This window comes from Temnothorax curvispinosus, unplaced genomic scaffold (genome assembly GCF_003070985.1).
Source record: "Temnothorax curvispinosus isolate PA1 unplaced genomic scaffold, ASM307098v1 QBEX01016225.1, whole genome shotgun sequence".
Taxonomy (NCBI): domain Eukaryota; kingdom Metazoa; phylum Arthropoda; class Insecta; order Hymenoptera; family Formicidae; genus Temnothorax; species Temnothorax curvispinosus.
Genome location: NW_020226005.1, coordinates 14151 through 29653, shown reverse-complemented (window position 1 = coordinate 29653; position 15503 = coordinate 14151). Strand labels below are relative to the sequence as shown.

Below are 15503 nucleotides of genomic sequence, written 5' to 3'. Positions count from 1 at the left end.
GAAATTTATTGCGCAAGTTTTTTCTCATTATATTTGCATTACATTAACGCGTCGACGCCGGAAATAAATGCTCGCACGAGTATTTTTCGATTGCCTAGTTGGCGTAATTCAAGGTAATTTCGGTAATGATGTTACTATTACGCGATCGACTAATAATTACATTTAAAGAGATCGATATTACATTAAATCACGTGTGTTTCGAGCGGCACTTTGAAGGGCACGTAACTATGTAACATCCGATTCGCAATACGCATATACACGCGGCTATCGCATTAATTATCATTTTTATATCCATTTGTTCGGAATTTCCAATAATATCGAGTGGTTTTATTACGAGTCTGTTAAATGGGAAAGAAAGAGAGAAAGAGAGAGAAAGAATTTGGATTCAAATTGAACCATTTAAATCACAAGCAAAATTGTACACAATCATTACGTACACATATTTTATTTGTTTCAACTCGTCAACTCAAATTTACGTAAATATAAATTACGTGATAATTTGTAGACGGTGAAAAGAAACACATTCGTTTGCAGACAATCCTTCCTATAATAATTTTTATTTTTATGTCCCGTATTAGTATACAAAATAGACTAACGGAATATTTTCGTTAGAAATTAACACAGATATAATTATCATTTATAGCGGCAGCAAAATAATGTAAAAAGAACTCGCTAACTGACACCGAAAATGCCATTATCCGCTCTCAATTATTAATAGGATAAGATACTCATATTTGTGATTTACTTGCGAAATATTTATTGCGTAGACAAACGCTTCAATGCAAAATAATTTTAACGTAAAATTAACAAAATTGTTAATGAAATAACTAGTTCAACTGAATCGTTTCTTTGCGCAATGTTACTCGTAATTTTAATTGACAACGATATTTTACGACCGTCTGAACCGCATCGAATTAACTCGCCAATTATTTACGGAACGTTGAAATTAACACAACAATGGTTCTGACGTTCATTAAATATCGTTGTAATGAAAACATAGCGTTGATAATTTTTGAAAATGCGTTCCGTGAGTCTCAGAATTCTGAGGCTTTAATCCACTCTCTCGACAGGGCAGCTGCGACATGTTCGGCAGTCACGCAAATAACGACAGTTCAGTTTAAATTACTAATAGCGTGATTATTTAGCAAGTCGGTCCCCTATGTCTTGAGGCTGCACTTTTACGAATATGTTTAAATTCCAACACCGTTAAGCTAAAGGAATCTAGAAAGAAATACTTGCTTAAAAAAAAAAAAGAATTTCTCTCTTATTTTTTATGTAACGCAAGACCACATTTCTCGAGCGACCCCGGTAACCACGCTGTCGTTTATTAATTATTAATCTGATTGCATGGGTGCTCAACCGCTGCCGGACGTGACGCGGCTTTCCGTAGTTTCGCGAGCGAGGGGTGGATTAAGACTGCGCTCCCGCCATTGCGCGATCACGGGAGCGATAACGGAACACTAATAATCTCTGACAAAAACAGGATACAGGTTGCCGGCCATGCCGTGGAGCTGGCTAGGAGCGGCGGCGCCATCGGCGGCTACAGCTGCAGCGGTCGCCGCGGCCGCGGTGACCCCATCGCCTGCAGCTGCACCGCTCGTCCTTGCACCCAGGGCGGCGGCGAGACGGAGGTACGGATTGAATTAAGGATCCTACCCACATATACGCGCCACCGAGACAAACGTGTTGTCACATACGTTCAAAACGATACGCATAAACACCTCAAACTACCCCCCGATCAACCCCTAATCAGCCTCACCCTCTTTGTCGTGCGCGTCCCATCGCGAAATAAAAGATGGTGCTTGAACAAAACTGATTTGGACAATTTGAGAGGTCTCGCATCGCGGTAAAACGCGCTCGGTTCTTCTTGCATTTTTTCGAGATTGCCGAAAGTCGCTCTTGATAAATGTGCGAGACACCGAAAGCTTTTTATCGTCGTGCGCGATTGTTAAATTGTTTAAATCTGTATGCAATCTTCAAAAGTGTGCTCGTTTCCTTTTTCCATTTGTCGTTCGGAGACCACGCAATCGCTTCTTTCCTTTCGCTCGGTTTAATGTAATTAAGCCAGTTTTTTAAATTAGGTCACGCTGGGCAAAAATTCCCGTCCAATGTAATCTTCAAGATCTTTACGTACAAGCTTTGCATCCGGTTTTCTGCTATACGTTTTAAAGAATTGTTTTAAAAAATTATCAAGTATTCCCATGCAATAATCGGATATAACTTTAAAGTTTTGTTAAACGGAGGCATCGGAGCATCAGGTACGCGCGAGGTTGAATGGGTGCGAAAAAATCACATATTGGTCAATTATGATTCCCGAAGTGCATCAGGGAGTTAATCGCGCTGCGGCCGACGTTTCATTTTTAATGATCGGAATATTTTTCCCCGGGGAGATTGACTTCATTATAAGTCCATTATGAGCCGCGGCGAATCGCGAAATATCCGCGATTTATTTACGCAATACCGGTGTACGGTAATGCGCCGTTTTTCGATTCGCGCCGGTTCACTCATTACCGTGAATTCATCGTGGGACACTATATTTTACGCGTGTTATTCTTATCATATCGTGCGTAATACCGCTGTGATATATTCTGCCACGGTTTTCCGCGTGTTGCGGAATTTCGCGATCTCTCTGGCAGATCGCCGCGAAAAACCGATATCATAAATTTAGTATCGAACGACCGCGGGCGTGTGTCCGACGAACGACCATCCCCCGTATCCCTCGTCCACCCTTCTCCCCTCTTTCCGCACCCTCTCGTGTGTTCACTGTATCTCTTCTTTTTACTACTTGATAATTAATGTTGTCACCTTTCCTCTTCTCGGTGTACTCGTATCGACAGTGTAGCACACAGAGTGCAAAGAAACCCTTTGAATATTCACTTGTGCACGAACCGCAAAACCACCACCCGAATGCTCCGCCATGGTTGTTGCATTGATGCTAGTTGGACGAAAATACAATATTGTTCCTTCCTTCCTCTATTATACATGTGTATATTGTATATACAATCGTTTCTTTCCTTAGGGCACGCATATATATACATCGATGTTTTCCACCTAATTAGTCAAACTCGATCGGTTGTTTAGGGAGCTCTCGTTTCAGGCGGCGATCGCGATCTGTGGCCGGAAATAATCGCATGGACTTCTACTAATGTCTTTTATAACTAAATTTTGAAATGAGAATTTAATAAGTGATAAAATTGATAGCAAATCATTAGTTCTCGAGAAAACATTGAGTCGGTTTTTAAAAAAAGTTAAGAAATAATGTATCTAAAAGAATTGTGTAAGCCTGTCAAGTCACGAAAAATTTATTTCTTTTATTTTGTGTAATAATTTTTATTTACCTATTTACGATCATGCGCGCAGATGTACAATATGGATCGAAATACGTACGAGATGGAAACATTCTAGGTTACGGTTAGCTGAAGGGTTAATATTTAATCCGTAAGCTCATTGGTTTCCGATTAAACTTGCGCGATGTAAAGTCCATTTGTTTGCAACAGTAGTGCACGGAGAATTTACAATGGACGGTTTTAACGCCACGGTTTAACGGGAAACTTTCGTTATCGCGAGAATTATATTTGATTGCATGGACGCAACGTATGATTTCAAATAAGAGGTAGGCTGACCAATTGAATCGATGACGATGGCGTATATATTTAACTTTTTCATCATTCGAGAATGTAATCTTTCCGCTTTTCGCCGGGCTGCGTTATCGCCGAATTGTATTTTCCATAAATTCGGAATTTCTCCGTGCCGGCGCGGCGTGTCGGACGATCTGCCACCGCGTGCGCAGTCGACTAATTAATAGCCGCTAATTGGCATGTCACGCGCACTCGTAAAATTTGGCCGAAGACAGCGATCGTTCGGCATGGGTGGCTTTTAAACTCGTGTTCAGGATGAATCGAATGGTCGTGTATTGCAATCGTCGCGTGTATTGCATTCCTGAAATGTCAGAGTGTCATGTACGAACATTCTTTTTTTAAAAATATGTCGCTCGCTTATTTTGATTTAAAGTGAAATATGGATTTTGAAAGCGAAGTGCGACAAATTGTCTCACATTGGTCAGAATAAAATGACAGTGATGTTCTACCTCGATATTTTCAGAAATTTGACGTAGAAGAATGGACACAATATACTATTAGAGAAATTCATGAGAAACTCAAAAATAAATATTTCTCTCCATTAGTTAAAGAATTTGTCAATTTTGTAGACGCGATCTAAAAACCGTATTTTAGTAATAGAAGAAGATATGAATAGAATCCATAAAATGGACATATTTATACGCCGGCAACGTTGATTACTGCATTTCCGTGCCACAGATCACGCGAGCCTAGGAAAGTGGAGTTCGTGATTGTAACATCGGCCACCCCACACACAAACCACTCTCCTCTTTTTGGAATGTGCCTGCTATTTATGCATCACGCTCTTGTTCTTGACCTGCCTTTAGATAACCGGCGATCGAGCCGACCCATTAACCAACCCCCGTCGTTGATCGTTAACTTGCGTTTGAATTTGCGCTAACATCACGCGCGTTACCTGCACAGTAGGTAGTTGTCTGTTGAGGATGCTGTTGATGTGCTGCTCGTATAAATGAACCCACTAGTCTAACAACAATGCATATGTTTATTATACCTTCGGTATAATTTGGATTGTCAGCACTTTGAAGAGATGTACATTTTCACGATCATCCTATTCATTAAAAATATATATACGAAATAATTTTACGTAACACATTTTATTCGTGATTCACAATTCAACTTTCTAATTGTAAGTGACGAATTTTAGCTCAGCTATTTGATATGGATTTCATTATACATATATCTATATTCTAAATACACATATAAGATCAGTATACAATGAATAGATATAAATAGATTGTAATACAAAAATTTTTGCTGCATTTTATTTATCAAAAAGAATCTAAATGAAATTCATTTTTTAAACAAACTTTATTCTCTTCAAGGTGAATTTTTCGATGCAAACCGTGTATATAAATGAGAAAGCACTTGTTAAATCGCTCCATCAGCAGCCGATCCGAACGAGATGACTTGGTGCCAATGAAAAGGTAGGCAGAAATCGTCAGTTTTTATTGCTCCATCTTGGACCAGCCGGAGATGGAAAGTATTCTTCCCATTGCCGAGTTTGTTTTCCCAACATTTTTTTTTCTTGTCAGATATGTCGATAACTCAACGTCATTTGTCGTTTCCGTCAATACAACGGCTATTCATTAAAGTCACTATCCATCCATCAGGGCTATACCTATATGATTCTTCCGATCACATCATCTATCAACGCACAAAACATAAATTAAGAAATATCTCAGAAATATAATCCGTCACATAATAGACCGATAAATCATTTACTTTCCGGCAGATTGATATCCTTATCTAATGATACTCATAGTTCAGCCTAGCAACATTACAGTCTTTGTTCTAATTCTTTTCATATCTCTTTTCTAATTTAGAGAATTATTTTTCAGTGCAAAAGTAACGAAAGTATCATATTTTCATCTTGTAAATTATCTCGAATCAAGGAACGTATAATTATATCTCGTACGTTTTTCCTGTCATCTTCCGTGTCCAATTCTTTATCGTAAATTTTGCAATTTAAAATCTCGATTACTTTCTGCCTCCTCTAGAAAAATACAAGAATTGGTTATATAATCTCGTCGAAATTCACCGAGTGAATCTCACTGCCACGAATTTGAAATATATCACCGCTTGGCGAGAAAGCCCAGCAGTCACTGTTGTGCATCGTCAGCTTCCCGCGCATCCGCGCGCGGTCTTCCTTCCCCTTACGAAGATCGGCGTCGATCATGCAACCGGCATGCAGCTGCTCCACAATGTGGATGGATCGAGTCGCGACATCCACGTCGTCGTCTATTCAATTCCATCGGAAAAATATTCTCTTCGAAAACCTTTGTAGACGAGACCAACTGAGAAACAAGTCGATCAGTTTCGCGGAATATCCTACATTTGGCGTCCCATTCTTCGAGCTTTTTTATGCTCTTCCTCTTATTTCATTTTAGTAGATTCACAAAATCTCAATTTTTATCGAAGTGTGATAGACGCAGCTTCTATAGCGTCGCTTTCGTCGAAGCTTTGAGGATCTCAAATCGCTCGTATGAGCTTCGCTTCGAAACATGCGAATTCCGATTGCCACCCTCGCGAAAATCGTTCTCCTATACGTTATCCGCCAAAAGAAATTGTGTAGCGACCCATCGCGAGCAGATCGATGATAAAATGCGCCGAAAAATTGATCTAGCAGTAAAGGAGCAGCAGCAGTTTCTCCGGAGTAAATTCCGTTTCGCGAAGTTCTGTAGCCATTTCTTTCCTTTCGAGCCATTCCCGAGTGTCAAATGCAAGCGAAGCGGAGGAAGCAAACTTTTCTATTTTTGGTTCTTCGAAGTTCCCTTCGCTCCGCCACACTCTCTGTTCTTACGCCGCAAGGTTCTCCGGTGTTTTCTCCGATGTTCGTATTTACTTCTCGGGCGCAATTCTCCAAAGCCAATCTTTGATAGGAAGAACAAAATTTCCTGCTCTTGCCGCAGCTTCTCTTAGAAGGCGGCTTTCTCTGGTAAGCTTCCTCTGTACTGGCAGGGTCAGATGCGTTTGACAATGAATCGTGCTTGTTTTTCGCATCACCCCTATTGTACACACATTAATAAGCAGGATCTTTTACTCCAATTACAGTTAATAATCCTTTCCTTTTTTTATTATGCACCTCATCATAAAATTTTCATCGATATGGGCAAACTTTTCAACTTTAAATTGTAAAAGTACATAAATCAATACGAAAGTTTCATTTTCCAGATAACTAAATTTGTTATTTAATTAATTATGTTAATTAGTTATTTAAAACATTTAAGTGATAACAAATACCAAGTTTTTATTAATTTTCTGTAAAGAAGAATTGATTAGAAAAATTTATTTAAAAACTTATCGAAATTTGACAAGATGAGAGTGCGATATCCCAGATGGAAAGGGAGAAACTCAGTCAAACGACCTTAAATCAATATTGCGCTTGTACGAGTTTGCCGAACGTGCTGACTGATCAGGGAATAAAAAATTTCTAGGTACTCTATAAATTTTTTACTCGGCAAATTCCCTCGCGACAGCGAAACGAGCTAATTCCCAAGCGGAATATCGATCCCTAAGTCTCGTAACCGGGTATCAAATCAAGCCGCGAACCTCGTCTCGCCGGCTGTCGATGTTCGCCGCGGTTCCTCGAGGAGCAACCTGGAGTCCTGGTCGGAGTGGTCGATAGCAACGTAAGTCCCCAAGGTAGGCGACCTTGTGTAATTGTGCATGTGCGCGCGCGTGTCGCGTGTGTGTTGTTGCAGCTGCGGCACTTAGAGGAGTCGCCATACAACGCGGCCGAGTAGGAGCGGCGAGGGCGACTTTTCCAACCAGCGCAGCCGCTCTGGCATTGGCCAGGAATCCAGGGCCACTAGCAGCTGCTGCCACGGCCCTGCATCCCTTCGCACAGGCGTAAGTATCGGTCCAGATCAGGTTGCGTCTAACCAGCGTCCAACCGGACGGAGGTATTCCCCGTACTTGGGAGAGAGTACTCTGTCAAGCGTTCTCTAACGGCGTCTTAAATTAAATTGGATCATGCACGTGGCATTTCACAGTAATTTAAGACGATCGTAAATTGACGAGAGATACCACGAGATGCAATCGATGTGATATTGCACGTTTCGGAAACGTGAAACGGGGTTAGAAACTGTGCTATTCTATCGAATTTGTGTTCTACTCTATGCTTTTTTTTAAATAAAATATCGACAAATGCTACGTATCTCTACGGGAATACCTCTACGCGATCAAGACCATGCAGCCATCTTAAAAGAATGTCTTTTATATGTATATACATCTGTTTATATGTATATATATCTGTGTTTTGACGCTTGTTTCGTATCCTTTGTACGTATTCTTTTTCTTGGTGAAATTTATCTTGCAGCGAGTAATTAAGAGCGCACCTCGAAAAATACTTTCGCGAAGTTGCGAAACTTCTGCGAGGGTTCCGTTGAGCGATAAAAACGGACGTGTGGTGTAACGACGATAATTAATTTACGTAGCCGGGGTGTGGAAGAGGTGCGTGCGTCGCTGAAGTTTCGGAAGACTTTTTCGCGATAGCCTTTTTCTTCTTAACGATCAGTACTTACGTAGTTAGCGTGATTTATATGCCAGTTCTTCCATGCAATAGAGTTTAACTCGTGATGAGTTTAAACGTTAAATCGTGATGTTTTCGGTCTAATTACATTATTTATCTTTGATTCAATATATAATATATAAACTTGTCTAGATCTAATCTGATCGAAGGATCTTTCTTTTTCAAGTACAAATTATGTTTTCGATAAATAATTTATCAGCGATCGAATTCTCTTTTTATCCTTTCTCAAGTTAGCGGCGTATTAAAATTTTAATTTCTCATAGATATTAATGATCGTTGATGTAAACAACTTTAATGACTCGCCAACGGTCATTTAAACTGTATCGCGAACTGGGGTACGGGAGTATCGTCGAGTATACACTACATCACTTTATCGCGCGTTGAAGATTATCGAGTGATATCGAATACGATCGGGAAAATTACTCGCTGCAATGAGTTTGCACGCGCCGCTCGTTAAGGCTTTGTCTGTCAATCTCACTGCGTCTGCACTGCACGTCTACCATCCCAAACCTATACCTCCCGCACAAACGCTCCCGTATAACTCTGCGCACAGTGCGAATTATAATTTGCGAGAGAAACGCCCGCGGTTCGTTCGTTTCTCTCTAAACGGAGACTTAGAACGAGCGGGAAAACGAGGGACGCTTGATTGCTTCCCCGCGAGGACGATCAAAGGGTCAGGCAGGAAAAAAGAGATTCGATTCCATGGAACTGCGCTTTGACCGATTAAAAGATTAAAACGCGACTGTCGGATCAGCGCGGATTATCATGTCGCGGTGATCGCGCACGTTTTTTTCTATTGAAAATCAAAAATCGTAGGATATAGACACTTTATCTTTTTTATTCTTTTTTTTTTTTAACTTTTTTTTAACTTTTTATCATTCCGGATTTTTAGGCGCAAGCATTCGCGTTCGAACCGTCAATCGTTCGTTCATTTTAACGTTACGGAATTGGACATGGCGTTGGCAGGAATGAAAAATTTGAATATGGACGAAAATCAATCTTCGAAGCCTGTTACATCGATGCATGGCCCCGGCCGCGAAATCGGATTTGTCAAACCCAATATCTATATAGTTATGCATTTTAATTTAACGCCCGTGTCGTTTCATTTATAAATCCAAATTATTAACGTGAAACAGATTTATAGAGAAAGAAATGACGTCGTGTTTTATCTTGAATTCGCGCACATCGCTACACAGAACGTTAACGGGTTTTTTTTTTCACATAAATGTAAAGTGTACTTCGTAAAATATTCGAATAATTTCGAGAGTGAGTTTTTTGCGTGTAGAGAAATAATGGAAACGGTTGAAAGAAAGTTCAAGTATAAACACATTTATTCTATTTAACTTGTTTACGGTCGTTTCTTTTAGTTTCAGTCATTTTTGGCATAAAACTCGGAACTGCAGGGTTTATAGCTATTTACATATACTGTCTCATCGACCTCGAATATCGTATCGTCTGTTTGTAAATATCTTCGGGATATTTTGAAAATCAATCCGTTCTTTTTACAAAAACACATTTCTATTTCCGACGTATATGATTCCGTGATACTTTATATTCGCAACGATAATGATAGCGTAGCAAAATGGTGTCGATAAACTTGATCATACTTACGAAAATTTAAATAACATAGAAGTAATATATTTGTTTTTCGAATTCAATATTGACAAGGCAAAATATATATACGTGTTTATTTTATTCTAAACCAATCCCCATTTATCAGACGCTATTCATACATAGTCCAAGTGATACACCATTTTCGATTATATATTTATATTTTCTGTATATCAAGAAGAGTATTAGTATCGAACTGTGAAAGATACTAAACAAAGTCGGAGAGAATGAACATTTATTTGCGATTTTTTATCGGTACGTGAAGTCTCCCTTCTGAATACTCACTCCTGAAGTTATTCTCGTATTTTACAAAATATCCCGTATAATGTATCGCGTGATAAGTAGGAGAGACCAGGGATAAAAATTTGGTTCGATTTTGATGAAAACGTGTCGATATGGACAAAAACAACTCTCAGTCACGGATATATTTATTTGTGTGTTTTCGCATCTATTATACATTTGTCTCTAATCTCCCCTACTTCGTTCCGCAACTTTTTTCATTCCTGACAGTCTTCAGTCAAAACGAAGAGCGAATTCGCATCCCATAAAGTCAACGAGCTTTTCTTCTCCGGGTATTTTAAAACAAGATTATTACTTATTCAAGTTAAATAGACTTTTAACAACGATCTCCTCCAACGAGAATATAATAATGGGAGCGAACTACTCATAAAACTAATTCCATTGCAAATGCCTCTGTGCGGATGCAATATAAAGCAATCAACCTTTTCCTCGGCATAATTTATGATCTTCGCGCATAAAACAAACTTCGCGTTGTCGCGTAGTCGCGGGAGACAAAGTTTATCGCCTCTGCCGTTCTCCATTATTCTGCAAAGCGGGGATTATCGTATACCAGAAATAAATTTCCAATTTTATTCCCGACCGAACGCAATGTTTAATACGCGACGTCTATTAAACGAGCACTGTGCATTATTGAATCAAAAGATTAAAGATTCTTTGTAGTGACAGCTTTTAACCGAATGTCCCTATTGTATTCAATATTAAAGTCTTTATGAATACTTTATACACGCAAAATATCGAGACCATCGAATTTGCAAAATACATTGTTTTTTTTTTGTCAATGGAGATATTTATAAATAAAAGGTATTGATTATATCCTTTTAAAGAAAAATTGGACGCGCGGTTGCAACGTTAATTACACTTCACAGAGAAAATCGTAAAATTCGAAATTCGGTAATCCCTACGAGCGCAGTGGCGAACAAGCGGATAAAGTCGTTCGTACTCATTGATAATTTTTATTTTTTACAGTGTTTACTACGACCCCTTCCTTGCGGCTCACGCAGCGACGCAGGATCCCAACTACAGGTTGCAGGTGAGATATTTTTTCATTTCTGTTGATTCCCGCGAACGAATATTCTCCGCTTCTGGTGCACGCGACCGCAGAGAGAGGGAAAGAAAGACAGATATCTGCGGCTACCGAGACACGACATATACTCGAATGAGTTTTTAATTAAATCGAAGAATACAGTGAAACGCGCGCGCGGTTAAATAGAAACGGCGCGATAAGCAATCACGTCGCGATTGCCGACTGATAATCGGCTATTAATCGGAAAACAAACCCTCGCGAACGTTGACGCGTTTTCATTATATTGCGCTACGCGGACATCGAGCGGACATAATTAACCGGGCAATCGACGGACCATCTCCGCCGATGGAATCGATACAAAGCGTTCGACACAAGCTTGCAATGTTCCGATTATGATTCAATAAAACTTTACTGATAGATTTCTTTCACTAATTTTTTTTGCCGACGTTGTTTCAATAATATGTAAAATAAAAGAATTTGTTAGCGAATTTGTTTAATTCTACATGATTAAATATACTAAAAGTTACCTTCAAACATCGAGATTTTTTTATTACATATTAAAAATATATCTCTTTGTATTTCCTTGAAATAGACTGACTGAAAATAAACATCATCAAAATTAAACTCATTGGTAGAACATTTTTCATATAACTGTACCAATAATCGTGTATAATATTCAAAGCACTGTAATGTCTCGTAATGTCGTAGTCGTTGCGATGTTAACCGCCATTTTGCAAGCCCTAAATATTCTCGACGGTAAACGTAGCCCGCTCGAAAGAGCAAACGGGAAACGCTTATTCGCACGTGCACCGGAAGCGGAATGCGCAGTATCTGTAAGACGAGACACATGAGCGCAGAGATTTTGACTAAAGTCCATAATCTCTTGGGTGGACCCGTTTAGCTGGAATGGCCTCAAGCAACAGCTGACGTTAGTTGACACACATTTTGCCAGGCTTGCACATACGAGAGAACGCCGAGAGAGAAACCGATAACAATTACGCCATCCCTATCTCGCGTTCTACATTGTCCCGACTATTCGCCATTCTCATTGTATCTCATTTTTCGCCTGTCTCTTTCGTTCTCTTCCTCTTTTTTTCTTTTTCTTTCACTTCATTCATGTAAAAATCCCGATGCATCCGGCGGCAGGATTAATCGAAAAAAAACGAGCACTGCTAACTGGTCGAGATGATTATTTCTGTCCCGATGATGCTGTCTCTCCGACACCATTTCCGCGTGAATGGATTTTGCATTCGACCGTTTTGTTGACGTTCTCTTTGAAATTAACTTTTCGTCGAAAAATGTCGAGTTTCAACAGCTACAACTATAACAGATTACTGTTATAGATAACGAATAGCATTTCTATTCTTTTGATTCTAATCGCATTACTAATTAGAAATTCTTCTTAATAAGAAATTTAATTTAGTAAAAATTTAAAAAATTCTGAGTGAATCGATAAAGTTAAGTTTAAGATTTCAATTTTGCAAAAACGCTATAGCAATATAAGAAGTAATGTCTGCTAGATGTTTTTATTAATTAACATAGTTGTTTTTTAACATATATTAATAGAAATATCTTCCTAAGTGAAATTTTCAACAAGAAAGAAAAAGGAGAACAACAGATTTTAAAAGCTGTATTTTTTAATATTAAACATTTCAAGTGTACTATATTATCATGTATATTAACTATCGGATTTGCGATTTTCTTAAGACGTACTATCTTGAGATGAAACTCATTTTTCATTTATATGAGAATACTCTGCCATCTCTCAATGCGGCATCTTGTTGCATCTTGTTTGCCTAAATGCATCTTCATCGTGCACCTTCGCGTCGTCTTTGTCCCCGTTTCTCCCCTTTTACATTCTTCTCCCATCATCTTCAGCTGTTTAAAGGGATGATTATTAATCGACGATATACGTAATCGCGAGAGAAAAAAATATCGTTGGATAAGGATAACGTTAACATGCGTCGATTGTACACAGAATTTTGCGTCGGAAACGGGAGGGTGGGCTTAAAAGCGAGGACTTAATTCCCTCGTGTAAAAACTCGAGCTCGAGTTTTTCGCCGTCCGGTATCCTTCCGGAATTTCTTTTCAGGTTTGCCGTTTGTGTTTCAGGCTAAAGCGCCCGCCCTGGAGGTAGGAATTAAGGGTCCGCCTGTTCTTCTCTCGTCTCTTCTCCGTCTGTTTTATCTATACACATCCCTCTTTCTCTCTTTCTCTTCAGTCTGTTTTATTCAGTCAGTTCTTTCTATGTTCTTTTTACGTTTCCGTTTGTTCGCAAGATTGAAGTACTCACCGATTGTCGGCGACTACTTAGTTAAACGTGTTCTCAATCCGCTCTTTGCTATATAAAAAAAAAGAAAAAAAGAAAAGTCCTTTCCATGAAAATCTCGCTGTAACTTTTCCTCCGGTGGAAGGTTTAGGGGAGCTGTAGAAGAGTGTTTCAGCTGACGAGGTTTTTCTCCTCCGACCATGTTGCGTTTTTTTTTCTTTCTTTTCTGTGATCCTCGATTGATATATTAGCGTGAAGACAGCATGTAATGTCGCCTTTTTCAGTCAGTAGAGCATGCGTCAGCACAGATCTAGAAATACGTCGTAGGAAGCCTATATACAAGTGGAGCAAACATTTTGTGATAAATGCACGCAATTAAGTGTGTCGTTTGGAGTTCCTCAATTTTGAGGGAGCTTGGTATTATGCGGTAGACAAATGACGTAGGCATCAGGTTTCGTGTGATTAGAGCTACGCTAAGGTAGACGGTAGCCATGATTTGTACTTTAATTACATGGTGTTGTAGCGAAGTTAAACACATCACAGTGAAAGTATTTCTTGACAATTAATTAACTACGAAAGTCAGGGATCTTGAATATTTAGCCTTAAATTAGGGACTTTAAGCACGATCGAAGATTCGTATTTTTGAAAGAATACTTCAATTATGGGGGAAAATATTCACGATCAGTATTTTATTACATTGCCGTATCAACGGAATGAGCTTTAACTGCGTATTTAGAACTTATTCTGAAGATCGACATGACGTAATCGAGTTCGGTTAATCTATCATTCTGAGGGAGATTGTCTTACACCGAAAATATGTCTACATAAAAATGTATAATGTCTATAAAACCTAAGCAAATGACACGTATATCACAATCGTAAATGTACACAGGCTGCTAGATATCAAAGGGAAGATCGTTTTGTAGTTATGAATCACTGAGCAATGACCATTTTGTTGGATGCATTATACACACGAATAACTTACTTTACGAGAGCATCACTGGCAGACATCTCAAAAGTCTTCCGATATTATGGCATTATTGCGCAAATGCCTTGTTATGAACGTCGTAGCGTCAAAATATATTGCTACAAGAATTTTCATGTCTCCTGTAAAGAAATTTATTATAAATATATCGAAAGATTGAAGCGTCTTTCGCGCCAAGAATGCTCGCGCAAATTCCAAGAGAAATTTCAACCTTAGAGGAGTAAAGCAACGATGTTAAAATAATATAAAACTATTATTGGGCCCTATATTTGTAGAGAAATAACTAAATAAATTTTTTATCTTTATTTGCGAACGATAAAATTCAACATACTGTTTACAGAACAATTTACAGAATTGCAATTATTACTCTTTTGTCGCTACAAATTGTTTGTCAAACAAAAATCAATGTTGAATAAATCGTTCCTCGCTGAGGTTGTGCGAGTGTAAAAATAAGCTCAGTACCGTGTGTGCACGTAAACAATAATAATCAAGAGCGATTAACGAGGCGTTAATTGGCGCCAACGGGAAAATGGGATTTTCGCGTCCAGTGAAAATTCGTGATCGGAAAGCGTAAACGGTGTCTTCAAACGAGCTCGGTCATAAATTGTTCAGGCGTATGCGTTGAGAATTTTTCGCGGCTAATTTGGACGGACTCTCAATCTGTGAATTCGACGGCCAGCAAGGCTCCGTCAGCCGCGTGTTTTCGTCGGTGGCAAAAGCCACCGTTCGTACGAGAATTTACGACCCGCCCGCGTAACAGAGTCGGCCCAATTGCCAAGCTCTTCTTCGACTTTGTCGAGAGACCGCCGTAAATCAACGTCATAGAGGAACGCTTGTCATTTAACGACTGACGGGTTCATCCTGGCCAGATCTGCGCGAGGATATTCGTATGTTAAATGTCAACGGCATAACGCAAAATCGGTCCATATATTCTAGGTATTTATATAAATTTTCTGCATTTTCTCTTTTTTTAAGACAGTCATCGTAAAATTTAAATTTAAAGTGTAAAAGATCTTTAGGAAAAACATATGAATAATTTATATGAAATGGGGTGTATATAGAAATATGACAGCTTGTCGCGCGTATCTTAAATATATAGTAATCTTTATAGAATTATGATTATTATAGTCCGCCAGATTTAAAAA

The 15503-nt window shown here is 39.0% G+C and overlaps 1 protein-coding gene across 3 annotated transcripts in view; it reads left to right on the top strand.

Annotated features, from left to right (window-relative positions):
* Nucleotides 1–6: 6 nt before the first annotated feature.
* The window catches only part of LOC112466465 (RNA binding protein fox-1 homolog 1-like), a 28453-nt gene continuing 12956 nt past the window's right edge, over nucleotides 7–15503 (top strand). The window contains exons 1-3 of one of the 3 annotated variants that reach the window (XM_025034558.1): nucleotides 7–1631; nucleotides 11047–11110; nucleotides 13217–13237. In XM_025034558.1, the coding sequence (XP_024890326.1) occupies nucleotides 1501–1631; nucleotides 11047–11110; nucleotides 13217–13237 (216 nt within the window). In that variant the 5' untranslated portion in view covers nucleotides 7–1500. Of the gene's footprint in view, nucleotides 1632–11046; nucleotides 11111–12005; nucleotides 12033–13216; nucleotides 13238–15503 lie in introns of all 3 variants that reach the window. The other 2 variants (XM_025034557.1, XM_025034559.1) reach the window with 2 other exon arrangements.